Below are 15342 nucleotides of genomic sequence, written 5' to 3' on the forward strand. Positions count from 1 at the left end.
TCGTGTTCCGAACGCAATTCTACTGTGATTTACTGTCGCCACGGTTAAAACCGTGGCGAATGTTGAAACGTTTCCTGCGTTGGAAGTTGCCGCATCAGAATTGGCTGTAGAAAATCACGAGAAAGATGTTAAAAAAAAAAATTGATAATGCGGCGTTATAACTCGACGTACGTTTTCACCTAGCTATATCGTAACGGCTAATTTTATTCGAATTGCATATTTTCGATATATTTGGTATTTAATAATTCATTGTATTTCCAAATTCGATAATTAGATAAACGTCGACGCGAGTAAAACAAATACGCATCCCGAGACGCTTAATAGACCTGTGAAATATGACGATCGGAATGAAATTCCCTTTCGCCGTTTTCATTCCGTCCGACGCGACGCGGACGCCCCGGTAAATTTAACTATCGAGTTTTAATATACTCTCGAACCCTTTCTAAATTTATCTTCTCAATGCCGCCCGGGAGCTCTCGCGAAAACGGGAGCGTCAGACTCCAGCGCGCGACCCGAAACGCCGCAGTTTGGTCGCAGTAAATCACGCGAAAAACAGACGGGGAGAGACGAAAACGTCTTTCGACGTTGGGTGGGAGTCTCGCGCGAAAACCGCGAAACGCTCGTGGAAGGTGGAAGCCGGCGCGGCGCGTTGCGCCGGCTTGCTCTCCCGGCGGTGCACCAATTAAGTTTCGCAACGCGAGAGGAAAGAAAAGACGCGCTCGAACGGAGCGCACGGTGGTATACGGAGACTTCGGCAATGCCGCGCGGTGCATTGCGCTAATAAGGAAGCCGCGCGCGCCGCGCGGCATGATGTACGCTCGGCGGTACTGTTTTCCGGGACAGATTTACGGTCGGGCGGACAAAAGATCGGGAACGGGGGGACGACGACGAGGACGACGACGACGGCAAGACGAGAGCCCGAGGAGGAGCAAGAAGATGAGAGTGTACGCCCCTCGACGCGTAAACTCGCTCTTGGATGCTATACCGTTACTCGCGACGAAGAGACAAAGGAGAGCCGGCGCTCCTCGCCAGATGTCGACGCGACTGTCAACGTGTCTTCTCCCGGTCGCCGTGCAATCGACGTAATCTATATACGTGTCTTCTCTAAAGTGAGAAAAGATGTTTCGTCACTTTGCGCGACTTTACACCTGAGCTTACATTACGCGAGGACGAGCGCGCGTAAAAAGTGCTCGAGTCGTCGAGGAATGTTTTCTCCGCTTTTTAAATTTGTTTTCGCCGTCACCTTCGTGAGAAAAAAAAATGTATACAAATCAACTGTATACGCGCGCGTTTTTCGTGTCAGACGTTACTGACGATGAGAGACATGCGTTTTGCGGAATAAAGTTAAAAATTCATGAAATATCGTAAATATAAACAGTATTAAACAGTTTTTAACCGCATAATACGGATATTGATAAAAGGAGAAAGAGAGAGGAGAGAGAGAGAGAAAGAGAGAGAAATAACGTAGAATAATTACTTCGTGCATCTCACTATATTTACACAGGGATTCCCTTAACCCGTATTCGCGCTCGAAAATTTCGAGCGCGCGTTCGTCGCGGCGAAGTTACTCGAAATTCTCACAGTCATTTCTCGCACCGATGGAAACCACCGTCGTTGCGGGGGCCAGGGATCACGATGAATTTTCCGCTAGGAATATTATTCTCGCCTGCAGGCGGACCGGCGCGACAGTACGATACCACGAGGAGCGCAAACACAATGAATCGATCGATGACGACGCGCGATTCAGGAACTTTCGAATACTTAACGAATACGCGGAATATCCGGGCTGCGTCAGATATATACGCCCGGAATGTGTTTGAATAAGCGACGGAAGGTATAATAAGAGCCAGGGTAAACAAATTAGCGTTATCGCCGCGATCGGCTGCGATCGGGAATGACGAATTATACGGTTTGGAGAAGTGGAGAGAAGAGAGGGAGGGGCGACCTTTTGCCTAACGCTACCTCACACGCTACCGTCTAGAAAATTATCGCCCAGCGAATCTGTCACACAAAACGGCAATCGCGCTGCACGGTTTGCTCATTGCGTTAATTGCATTAAATCATTATTGGATATTTGGGCGGAAAGGCGAGGGGCGTGTAAACCGCAAACCAAAAATATGTACACTAATTCGGTAATGCCTGGTTATTAGATAATAATTCCCAGCAGTAATATGCAGTAATGCAAATTAACAGCGGCGATTATAGTTTTCAAGCGATTTCTATGACACGGATAGTTTGTCACACGGATATTATTTTGGTATCGATCTTCGAGTTATTTGTGAAGGTGTGATAAATATTGAAAATACGACATTCTATATGAGTATTTGGTAATTAATCGCGTCGATCTGGACGATTCTTATCTTCAATTCCTTATATAATCCGCGACCGTGTTACCTCGGTTAAAGGAAAAATCGAAGATCTCGTTGTTGATCTCAGAATCGCGGGGGCGGGCATTCTGCGGAATGTCTCTTACGCAACACCCTGTAAGTAAATTCTGTAAACCTCATTAACGCGCGACGGTTTTGTCGGAGCTGATACATTCGCGATAAATCGCGGGGCGAGTCGAGCGCCGGCAACAACGAGCGTAATCGCGAAGCGAGGAAAGTCGAGCGGGTCGTGCGATCTCGATCAGCGATAACGCCGGTTTAAGCTCGTTTACGTACGCAGGGGGCGATAAGCGATTGCCCGGGCGGGCACGGCAATTTTTTCGCATTAATATGCCCGCTAATGAATGCACGCGATATATACTTTTTTATCCAAGACGTCGCCTCGCATGCGGCACGCGACGGATTAATGTCGTTGTCGGTACGGTTGCACGTCTGTGTGCGCACGGCGCGATCCGCTCCAGATTAATACTACTCGTCGCTCGTTCCTGAATCCTTACGTTTCGGCGGTTTATGCGGCCCTCCATAAATCAGTTCGCCACGGTACTTTGGACCGCAGCCGATACGGGGATTGTTAACGATTAGGATTAATCTTGCGCGAGCTGTGCCGCCGGACGTATCGTGTACGGCGTGTGTTCGTATATATTTATATTATATAGAAACTTAAATTTTAATGGAATTTTTCGCTTCTTCTCGCAGAATATGATAAGTCGGTAGAAATAAAGTTTAGCTTAAAAGTTTTAATTTTCTTTTCTTATAGAAGTGCAGGAAGACTGGGGCATAAAATAATTGGATTTTAAGTCGCGCTTCTCTCTCGCGAACTTTCCGTGTGTATTTCGGAGCAGGGAAAAAATAACTTGTACAAATATGTGCCCTTCATAATGCGATCTATATAATATATTTTACTCACACAACATGTTTATGAGAAACATGTTTTTCTGTGTATGAGATACAAATATTAAATTATTTTGATACAATTATACGGCATCAATATTATATTCTTTTCAACTAAACACAATAATAAATTAAATGAATAAACCAACTGCCGCGTCGATCGTCGCCTCGAATGCAGTGCGTGATACACGATGCAGGATGCGTGTCGCAACATCCTGCAGTATTAATCGCGAAACGTGCCGATCGGCCTCTAATGCGAGGCCAAAGAGCCGCGAAACGAGCACGAACGAACAAACGTCAGCGTTGCGCGTATTAAATACCTCGCGAGGTATGTTACTCATCGATATTATCGACGCCACTGGCAGAAATCGTTTTGTTTGTACCAGGGCTTCTCAAACACTCACCTCGGAGATCCATGTCACTTATTAGCATTCTGAAAAGATCTCAACGTACGAACATAGGCCAGTATTCATAGTCAAAGCTTATATAAGATCGTCTTAAGTTCATCTTTAGGTATTCCGTAGCCAACGAAACGAGTACAGCATCTAAAGATAATCTTAAAGATAAACTTAAGACGATCTTAAATACAAGATCTGACTATGAATATCGGCCTTATAAATATGTTTTTACTCATCGATCGACCTACGTCTTGTCACCGCACAGCGAAATTTTTACGAAAAAACTATGTTAATGAGAAGCATATGAGACAAAATCTGCATTAATTGTTTCTGCATTAAAGTCAACAGACCGCACGAGAGATTAACTTTATTTTTAATCGAACAGCATTAGACCGCTCGGACAACGCTTTCCTTTATCTTGAGCTTTTGTTTAAAAAGCCAGTGTACGCGGAAGCGATACAGAATCGAAACGGGAACAAAGAGGAAAAATATCGAAATTCTCGTTGCAGTTTCGCAGCCTTTCCCGTGTTATGTCACGTGACCGTGCCTTTAGGTGTTTCCTCGCGCGGAAAATATATATAGGGAATTTCCTTCGTGCGACTGTCGTTCGTCGGAAAAGTAAACTTTTCGCTCCGCGTAATACCGCAGCCTCTGTACGATTTCTCGGCAGGCGGCGGCAGTGCCTCCCACAGACAGGTGACTCGCACATATCCATCCCATTTCGCCGAGAGGCGCGTGCCGCTAATGGATTTTAGTTATTTAGAAAACTCGGTTTATAAGACCGGGGGTTTTTACACTGCCGCTTGTTTGCGCGGACGACCGCAACGACGAGCAGAAAAGTTTACGTGACCCGATGCCGATTCGACATTCGACCGCCTCCGGCGCGGTGCGTTGATGCACGGGGTTCTCCGAAGGTGTTGCCTCCGCGGTATTAACGAATATCTTCTCGCGCCCGTTTCTTTCCTTTGCACTCTATATTCCTTCCCGAAGTAATAAATGTCGAGAGTTTCGACCGTACAGAGCATTAAATGAAATTATAGTCAATCTAAAAACTGGTGCTATGCGTGGCTGCATAGCATCAGATAACATTGTTACAAATTCGTATCCTTTCTCCACGCAAAGTTTATTGTTTGTTTGCACGATATGATGCTCCATATGTGAATAAACGCCAGGATAAATTACATTGTTTATTTCAGGATTGTAAAATAAATGTAAAATAATTATAAGAACGTGAAGAATTCATGTCGCTGAAATATTGAAACGGGGGTATTATATGTGATGCTATATATATATATATATATATATATATATGATATGGAAGTGATACGATAGCGCAGTATGAAATTAAAACTACATTGTATTACGTGCATTATACGCTACGAGGTATATAGGGCGGATCTATATTTAATGGCGGAAAATCTAATAGAATCTTGAAATATATTGTGCACAATTTATTTATACGTTCCACGAATTCCTAGTTGTTGTCACCATCGCTTTCGACTTTAAACGCGATAGCAGGGTGCTCAACGACTTTCAGAATCGACATTTCATGATAGAGTTAATTTTTTACATTGACCGTCAACTAGTCTGGCGGCCATAAAAATGCATGCACTTATTTCACCAGACCAGTTAATGATTAAATATCTCGTTGACTAGCACCAAATTACTTTTCTGTCAAAACAACACTCGCTCGAAAAATTCGTGTATTTAAAGCACTCATCATTTGTTTATCAGAGTAAAATCCATTATGTAAAAGCTTTATATTTTTTAACAGTTTGCCGAAAGAGTATCCTTTAAATCCCGGTCTTGCTCGGGAAAAAGCTGTGATATCCCGTGACCTACAATCAATCTCTGCGCCCTTTTGACGTGTGCGCGTTTGCTTTCGCGACACCCTGTACGTGCCCACGCCCAGCAGCGCCTGTGGACACGACATAACAAAGCGAAACGCTTAATGTCCACGGCGTGGCAATAACAATACGTCGCTGCGCGCGTGCGCGCGCGCGCACAGCCAGCAGCCGAACCTTATTTTACCGCGCGTCGAATATCATCGCCGTAGGCATTCCTGCACCGCGTGCGGCCGCGCGATATTGGCTCTCATACGTCCGGGCAATATGACGATGAGAGTCGCAGAGTCATAACGCATGCGAAAAACGCGCGTACCCCTTCGACGAAAGCAACACAGCGACCAAACATAAGCCCTCTTGCTCTCACTCCCTCATGCTTTTGACGCTTTAAACGCGATATACCAGCACGCTCATCGGCTTTCGGGATCGACAGACCATCCGCCAGATGGTAATATAAAGCAAGACGTATAGAGTGTCATAAAAGCGAGTCGCCTCCTTTCTATTAATCATAGATACTATAAGCTATTTCGGGGATATGGATTAACGATTTTTTATAAACATTTTATATCTGGAAAAAAAAGACGAGAGAGAAAGAGGAGGATTTTGTAGATAAATAATCGAAGGAAGACACACAGCTTTTTTTAAAATTAAATATTAAAATTTTACCGCATATTTGAGCTGGTCGAGTGTTCGGTTCTGACGTTTAATTTAATTTTGAAAAATGTGTGATTGTGTGCGCGCGACAAAGAGTTTGGATTTAATATATCCAATTTGTTAAAGTACCCCGTGCTCCGCGCGGAAAATGCGAGCTTTCCAGCAGCGCGCTCCGGTACGCATCGTATGACAAAGCCCCGCTTTTTTTCCCCGCTGCTGCGGGAAGTAACGCAGATGTTGAATAGCCTACTCAATACCGCGGTATCCGACCTTTGCGATATCTTCTCGTGCGAAACGTACGGTGAAAGTTGGGAAAACTGCCTCGCCTCCGAAGTTACGGCCGTTTTCTCTCGTCGGCCCGGCCAGTATAGCTATCGGATGTACGCGCGTGATGTGCGAAACGATTTGAAAACGGGTCGGTTAGAGGATATTTCTCTCTCTCTTTTTTTTTTTTGCATCGCGCAACAGTCTCGGCCCCCGGGCGCGGACGAAATAATGCTCCGTACGTGCGTGCGCGTTTACCTCCGACAAATACGCCTCTCGCCCGACATCCATTCCGTTTCCTGCCTTTCTTCCGTCCGGTAATATAAAGAATTAATTCCACCGCCGTTTCTCCGTTTTCGAGGTACGGGCAACGCTGCGGGGCCGGCCGTTGTATCGGTGTAGACCCGCTCGGCTATACAGTAGAAAATATTTGACTGTCGGTGGCGCGGGATCAGGTAGATTACGTGAAACTGCAGCGGTACGAAAGCGGACGGAATACCGAAAATCCACGATGAATAATACGGAAAGCTGCGTAACGATAGCCACCGGCGTCTTCACCGCAGCATTGCTTAATCATGTAACGATCGCCATCGGTTATCGTTCCTAATCCTGATTGAGCGAAACCGTTTATCTTCTTCGTATTACGAACCCACGTGCGAATTAAAAGAAGAACGGAAGGACCATTAATTTAAACTGCTACATCAAGGTGAAAAAGGACGTGATTCGTCGTAATTTTCATTTTTATATTCACCGTTAAAAATCTTCCTCGAGAGATTATCTTCGAATTAAAATTCCATTAAAGTGAAATCTAGCTGCGGGCACCTCTCCACTCTCCAGGGGATCGGAAATAAAGATAGATAAAGCGCAATAAAGGGACGATATTACGCATAATCGCTGCGCACGGAAATAATTTTTGATCCAGCCGCCTTGCCGTTCGCGGCGAATATAACTCAGGGTTACTTCTGCGATGACAAGAAATAAGGGGTCGTTTACAAAAGCCATTAATCGCTTATGTTTCGCGCCCGCGCGGAGGAGAGAAGAGGTACGTCTCGGCACCCTCCTGTGTGCCATTAACACCGAGACGCTCGTAATCTTCTTTTCGTAATGCAACAACGGAGAGGTAACGGCGCTCTCGCACCTGCGTTGTAGCGCGCGCGCGCTCGTGTAAAGAAATGCGCGCCGCAGAAAAGCGTCGTCGAAATTTATCGAGTGGACAGACAGCTTAGAAGCTCGGCGGGGTAAAGCAGCGGCAATAAGAGCAGGAAATTTATTAGGTCTGCCGCAAAGACGTCGATCGATTACTCGGTGCCACGGTTGCTTTAAATAAACGCTTGTCGCCCGTAAATGTCCGCCGATCTGCCAGTAACTGACTCTCTTCAAATACCTCTTTCCCAGAGCCTTTTTTCCTCCCTTTAATTAACTAGTGTAATACCCGGCAAGACATTTATCTGATAAACTCTTCTCTGTCTCTCTCCCTTTCCATGGCGCTACTTTTAAAGTACCTTAGATGTTATTTTGTAGACACTTGTGCAAACCAGCCTGCGTGACCGACGCGATTAAATCTATCGTATTTCAGACGAAACGCAGGTAAACGTACTCGAAACGCAACGTTCTCCCTTCCCCTTTCACTTAAACGTATCACCGGTATTAAGAAGGAGCATCGCGATTTCCAATCCCGGCTATACCATCCCCCGCCGATTAGCGGTTAATTACTTTCCGATAATTCCGCGGTGCGATAATGTTTGGCTCGAATCGCGGGATCTTCGTGGGAAGCGGCCGTTCGCGCGGGGAACAACTATTAGAAAACGCGGCGCGTCGTTAGTGCAGCGGCGGCGGCGGCGACGGCGGCGCGACCCTCCGAGGGCCGATGAGCCCTCGGAGTCGATCCAAGAGTGCCCACCACCCTCGATCTTTGTTGTCGGCTACAACGGGTGCAACAACGTAATCGGCCGTAACTGCGCTGCGCTTCTACGCAACGCCCCCGCACCTAATTATGCTACTCTCCGCCCTCCTAATTAAAGCTCTGTGTGCACCCACGCGAACTGTATCCCCGTTCGTTGCAAAAGGGATACTGTAGTTCGATTGTTTGCATATCCGACCAAACACTTTGACGCGAACGCAAATCGGAGTCTTAGCCCGCGGCTCTGTTACGTTGTGATTTGACCCGAGAAAAAGTTTATTCGCGAGTGGGGCACGACGCGTAACCTTGGGCGTATGCAAATCATCTCTTTCCCTCCCCCTCTTCCTTTCTCTCCCCTCTCTTCTTCACGTTTACAACGTTGCGAGTTCTCTCGTTGCGAGTCACCGCGCGCACGATGAGCCGAGTGGCGAGAGAGCCGAAACGCCGAGAGGCGAGAGCCGCCGAGTGGCGAGAGCGATTAAAGCGGAAACCGGCGGCTGTTTAGGTTTGCCGCGTTTGACATGCCACAAAGGGCCGATCTGTGTAACATCATCTTACATCGGTGCACGGCAAAGGTGCATCTGCATTTCTGGCACCCACGAGCGTTGTATTCGCGAGTAAACTTTCCGCTCTCCGCCCTGCTCGTGACGTTTAATCGCCCGTAGGATTAACCCTTAAGCAGGATTCTCTGTACTTAACGTTTCTTTCAAGTTTTTTTTAAATTTTTCGATCATTGCGGAAACAATTAATTGGCATCTAGATTTAATCTCGCGAAGTGGCCTACATGCGGCTTTCATATATACTTGAGTCTGAATAAAGTGAAACTGACTGAGAAAGCAGCTTAGAGGTCCCAAAGGAGGGAAAATACATGTCCGAGAGTTAAGAACATTGATGCAATATTAACATGCGATTTTGCACCGCTACATAATATCGATGAAGACACAGGTTAAAGGTAACGTTTCAAAGATTTATCAGCGAGCACATTTAATCCTGTCAAAAGTGTGCAACTTCACATTTACGAAAGTAAGATGAGCTCGAAAGGAAATAAAAATAGCGAAAGTAGATAAATCGACATCATATAATTTCCTGCTTGTCACTTTAATAACAATACACAGTAAAAAATCGTGTGTACATAGCGGTGCATATGTTAAAATTTTCTTGTGTCACCAAGATTTGATTATTATTTCAATGTAAAATTAACATACAACAGCTATGTTACTTTTTTCTTAACATTTTCATATGTTACATTTATGTCAACGTGATAACTTAACACTTTATATATGTCATTTAGAAATTAAATATTATTTTGAGTTCTTTTAATACAATTACTTTAAAAAATCAACACGTCTTAAAGTTATTTTAACACATAAACAAAAGTTAAACGTAAATTTTCAAATAATCGTAAACTTTAACATACAAAATAATTAAATTTACTAAAATTAAATGTTTCTATTACACATAATTTAAGTAAAATCTGTAAAATAATTAATATCATGTGTTAATATAACTTGAAAAATAAAGTCAAAAGAACAAATATAAATGTAAAGTATAGTGTCAATTAATTAACATTTCTAATTTGTCAACAAGTAACACATGATGAATGAGTCATTTTAACTTAAAATTTTAAGTGGACTTTCTGGGACATGTAAAAAATGTTAAAATTGCGTTTTATTTTTTACTGTGTAGGTGTACTACGTCGATAAAATCTTCGACTAAATCTTTACGTTGTTGAAGACAAATTATTATTATTCTCAAGTCGCGTCATTCCTGATAAAGACTCGCCGCGGCCACTGCTGATGCTGCTTGGTAGCGCGTTTCCGAAGCAGTCTTCCATGAAACTACTTGCTGTTGGAGATCGGCAGCGTGACCGCATACCCGCGACTCGTCCTTGGATTACAAATTTTTCCATCCACTTTTATAACACGGCCGAGATATTTGAGAATTCGTCGAGCGGTCGACGGGAATCTTTCTTTGATCGTCAATTCGGCTGGAATGAGGCTGTGCTCGTGCGGCGGGCGATCTAGATTATCTCCGAGAGTCGCCTGCGGCACTCCGTGTTTCCAGAACGTCGATTTTACGTTGATTTTACGTCGATCTTACAATCTAAATGTCTATATCCCAGCCGCGCGTAGAAAGGCAAGAAGTAGTGAAAACTTGGTAAAAAGCGTCCTTTTGTTCTTGACGATATTTCTGTCGCGCCGTACGTTTCCTAATCGATTTTACGACCGTGGTTATAGCGCATCGTCAGATTTCTTCCACGCAGTCCTCTCCCCCCTCGGTTAACGATTTGAAGATATACTCCGTGCTACTTCGGCTACAACCCTTCGCTCATGATTTTTATATATCTAGCCTATTCCCTTTCGCGCGGTTCTACACCACTTCGCTCTTGTCTCCATCGATTGCGAGACCGAAGTTGGTGCTAGTTTCGTTGGTGCTAGCTTTCAATAGCGACAAGGGAATTCCCGATATCTTCCGTAATTTCCGTTAGAAAGACTGATGTCGTCGGCATAGCTTATAAGTTTGCGCCCTAATCGCCCCTTCTTCACCCTATCGATATGTTCTCGAGCACTTTAACGCGGTCCTCGGGTACCTTCCCGTCTACATATCGGACAAAGCTGAAGAGTCATGCGATCTGTCTAAGAATGATAGCGTTTCGCTTTAAGCAACCCGAGAGGAAATGTCGAAGGTGCAGCGCATCTCGATGCAACAAAGCATCGGGTGGCCCCCGGGCCCCGACGACGCGACGTTGTCTCGATGCACCGCGGCGTGCATGTTGTACAATCCGCAAGCCCACGCAATCCATACGAATCCGGTTTCATTCCTCGACAACCACCTCTCGTCGTCCTCCCGCAAAACGTGTTGCGCCGCGCGCCGCAGAATCATCAATTTATCCGATATTTATATGGGAAGCGGCGCCGACCGACCGACTCGGCCGAACCCGCGAACGCCTGAATCGTTCATTAATTAACTTCCCCCCTCGCCCGTGTGCGCGTTTCGACGGAATTAGTTTTTAATCATAGCCGTCCGCGCGCGTTCGTTAGGAGAGCCTCGTTTTCGCGGCGGATACTCACCGGTGCAGAGCAGCAATAGGTTCATTATCGCGATCCGCGTGCGGCGGCTGATGATCCTCGGCTTTCTATCCATGGCTATACCCCGGAGAGAGAGAGGCGGAGTTCACGGAGTAACTTCACACGCGCGCGGAGATAATAATTTTCACCTTGTGTTTTTCTTCTCGCCGGCACTCTTGACCGTTCGTTCGCACGAGAAACGCCTGTACTCCGAAAAGAACCACACGTTGATCAAAATCGGAGCAACAAACGCACCTGTCAATTTCTTTTTTTTTTTTTATCACGCAGCCTCCTCCACCTTCATTTCCTCCTCACAGGCCCGCGACACCACACGCGCGCACATCCGAATGACGTTCACCGCGAAAATGTCGCGACGGCGACGGCGACGGCGGGGGCGGGCACGGGCGCGCACGCCGCATCATTTCTTTCACCCACGTCGAGTTCACCCGCTCTTTTTCCTTTCCCTCGTCGGTCGCTACCGTCCGCGACTGTTGTCCGTCGTTCGCGAGCGGGTACACGCCGGTGACACGACCGGCGGCAGCCTTACGCGAGCGTTAACGCTGCAGACGCGGCCCGACGATGCATCAGGCGAAAGAAGACACGGCGACGCGCTCCTCGCGGCCGATTCGCGCGCGATCATCGCTCAACTGCGCGCACGGGGGTGAAACTCCATTCCCGCACGCGGGGGGCGATGTGGATGGTGTGTGTGTTATGCGATACGCCGCACTGTACGTATATACGTGGACCCGCGTGCACCTGACGGTATTAATGGCTTTCTGCGGTCGGAGATTTAAATCGGGATTCTCCGGAACCCCCTCCTCCTCTCCTCGCCTCCTCCTCCTTCTGCTCCTCTTCCTCCTCTTCGTTCCTTAACCGAAGATGGTTCTCCGTCGAGCGAAATTATTTTTCCCTCTGTTTTTTTTTCTCGTTCCACTGCGGAAAACCGTCCGGCGACGAGGCGAACCGACCGAGTTTCCTTTCGCGAGCCCCCTTCGGATGGGAAACGAGGGGAAAACCCCGTAAAATCAGCTTGGCGCGAGGCTGAAACTGGGAAACTGTCGCGCGTCCGTCGACACCGCCAGTGCGTTTCTCGACAGTCGCACGGCAACTGAGCCTGTGATCTCATCGCGCCTTTTGCTACCCCCACCTCGGCATCTTCGCCCCCTCTCCACAGAACACTCGTGCCGCCACGCATAGTGTGCCGCGTCGTGCTACAACCGTCCGTGGCGGCCGGAGTGCAACGGCGTCGGCGAAGGCGGTGGTGGTAACCGGCCAGAGCCGGATGCACACCTGCAGGTGCAAGAGGCGCTAACTCGAGGCTCGTCCACCTCGAGAGAGAACCTCTCGCTTACCGCGGGGCCCCCTCAATTTGACGGGGGAATTTCGACGAAATCGTGATTCTCTCCCCCGGTGGCGTTACGACGTGCGGCGATGAAAGCGGAAATTAGAAGCGGACGAGCAAGAGCGACGTTTCTATCGTGACTTATTTCTAAGGCCCCATTGTTATTTAGTATTCCGTAGCGTTTTAATCTCGTTATGACATAAAGTGGCTTTAAATAAGGCTCCCGGGGAAATGCGGTCTCTGCCGCGCATATATTGGTCCCTCTTGAGATATGCACCGGCGGGTGAAGTACTTGGATGACACTAGGAACTACTTCAACTCGCTGGTAATAGTGCATTCTGGCTAGCTAGAGAGAGAAAGAGAAAGAGAAAGAGAGGGAGGGAGAGAGAAGCCGCGTTACGTTTTGCCCTCTTGAAATGACGCTGAAATTTAATGAAGGCGGTAAATTTTTGTAAGTTTCCTACGACTGGTTACGTTTCACGAGACGAAACATGTTTCTCAAGAGGTCCAATGGTACCGAGGGATTGTAAAATTACACAGTCCTGCATATTACAGAAATGGGAAAAGGCTGTGCTTACGACCGAACATCAAAGTGTAACAATTAATTGATTGAATTTAATAATTTCCTTTTATAAAACGCTGCGCACTTTATGCAATATAAATTTATCCTACCTCGATAGAAACGTTAATGCTATTATAATTTAATTCTGCGCAATCCACAATGAATGCATGCATCAATATGCAAACAATCCGAATGAATCTTTGTTAAATAGAAAAAAAAAAGACCGAACTGCTTCGTCCGAGGTAATGTTTAATACGGTAAATTTTAATAAAGACGCCGTCAATTAAAAGTATCGTTTGGTATAAGCACCGCGCAAAATTGCCACGATGAATGAAATACGTAGCACGCTAGCAATAACGACGTCTACATTTGGACATGCTAATTTTGGGCAGAAGGCAATTTTGTTGAAATTTACATAATTCTCTAATTTAAGTCTGCTAATCGGCACCCATATGGTTGCGTTGGGACTGAACGAGTTTAATTATTTTAATTACGTAATAGACGCTCTGACCAATTTTGCTTAATGCGTGTATAGAGCTGAGCGACATAAGGGTATAATAGACTTATATGTTCTGTCTATACTTATATATGAGCTTTTCAGAAATTTCTTCTCCGCTTTGTCGATATTTACTGATATATACTTTTGTATCTTTGTAATCAATATTATTATATCCAATTATATCCATTAATGCTATTATAATTAGATTGTAATAGCATTAACGTTCCTACTGATTGGTGTTACCAATTCAATATTACGCATGAAATATCCTCTGAGAAAAAATTGTTAAAATCCAGAAATACGTAATTAAAATAATTTTGTTTTACTTTATCTGATCATAAGCATATTTTTTTCCATTTTTCTAGTACACAGTTATACAATTTTACAATTCGTGTAAATATTCAACTTGTAATCTCGCAGAATTTGATACAAATCTTAAGTAAACTCTTCTCTTACACGCAAAACCCATTCGGAGCAAGATCCGTTTCGTGCCCTGGGCATGAACGTAGCACGAGCCAACCCTGCCGACGGCGGCGGCGGCGGTTAAATGGTGGGGAGATCCATGCGGAGGGGCGGAAGGGACAGAAGGGTGTCGGTGAACGTTGGGCCCCCATCTCGTGCGAGGTCGAGGGCGCAGGAGCGAAAAGGGGGGTAGGGGGCGGCGGGAACGGCGGGTAGAGGTGCACGACGGCAGTTTGCCCCCACCGATCCCTACGGCAGGTGGTTCTTTCTCCCGCGGGCTCCACTCGAGGGACCACCAAGCATTTTCGGCCGGCCGTCTGTACCATCGCGGAGAAGTGGCGCGAACCTGCTGCGAGCGCATACGGCAGCGGCCCGCACCCCGGATTGGAGGGCGCGACGGGGTTTTTAATGGATCGCGTCCGTAATAACACAGCCCGACGTTCCGATAAGCTCGTTCTGTCGTTTGCAAATTCGCGGCTTTCAGAAATCCGCTTGTCCGATCGATGCGAGGAGATTGTAAGACGATTCTTAATAAAGAAACATTACCTCGTGCCAATCCTTCCACGTCGCCCAATCCGCCATGTCATTCGGGCAATTTTCCTTCTCGCTTCCGGAAAAAGAGAAAAGAGCCTTTCTTTTTCATGCGCAGCTTATTTTGATATTCACCCAAAATACCAAGCGTCGACTTAAAAATATGTATATATGTATCAAAAATGCGGTGAAACGGGGATATTTCGATATAACCGCCAGCATTGTTAGCATTTTTGCGTGTCCTATTGCAATTCCGGCGCGATAGGTGTATCGCGAAGCTCCGAAAGAGTTTTATAAATATATAGCCGGCTCGTTTGCCGATTCTATGCATTAATCTCCCGCTTTCCCCCCCCCCTTTTAAATAAAAGCGTCTCTTTATGGAAGACTCCACTGGTATGATTTGCATAGATTCGCAATTCGGAGGAAAGATAGCGCCAACACCGACGTGGGGTTTGGGGTCCAACCAAATGAGTTCTTCGTACACACACACCAATGCACACACGTACGCGCAACGCGTGTATGTGTGTTATGTTTGTATTG

At 46.2% G+C, this 15342-nt stretch overlaps 1 protein-coding gene across 3 annotated transcripts in view; it reads right to left on the minus strand.

Moving 5' to 3' along the window:
* Ed (hemicentin protein echinoid) overlaps positions 1-15342 on the minus strand; it is a 228477-nt gene that overhangs the window by 18335 nt on the left and 194800 nt on the right. The window contains exon 1 of one of the 3 annotated variants that reach the window (XM_071712352.1): positions 11410-12525. The exons of the other annotated variants lie outside the window; for them this stretch is intronic. Within the exon in view, the coding sequence (XP_071568453.1) occupies positions 11410-11482 (73 nt within the window). The 5' untranslated portion in view covers positions 11483-12525. Of the gene's footprint in view, positions 1-11409; positions 12526-15342 lie in introns of those variants that run through there. 3 annotated transcript variants of the gene reach the window in all.

This window comes from Temnothorax nylanderi, unplaced genomic scaffold, assembly GCF_030848795.1.
Source record: "Temnothorax nylanderi isolate EJ_2023f unplaced genomic scaffold, tnyl_v1.0 TNYL_tig0005_pilon, whole genome shotgun sequence".
NCBI classification, from domain to species: Eukaryota; Metazoa; Arthropoda; class Insecta; order Hymenoptera; family Formicidae; genus Temnothorax; species Temnothorax nylanderi.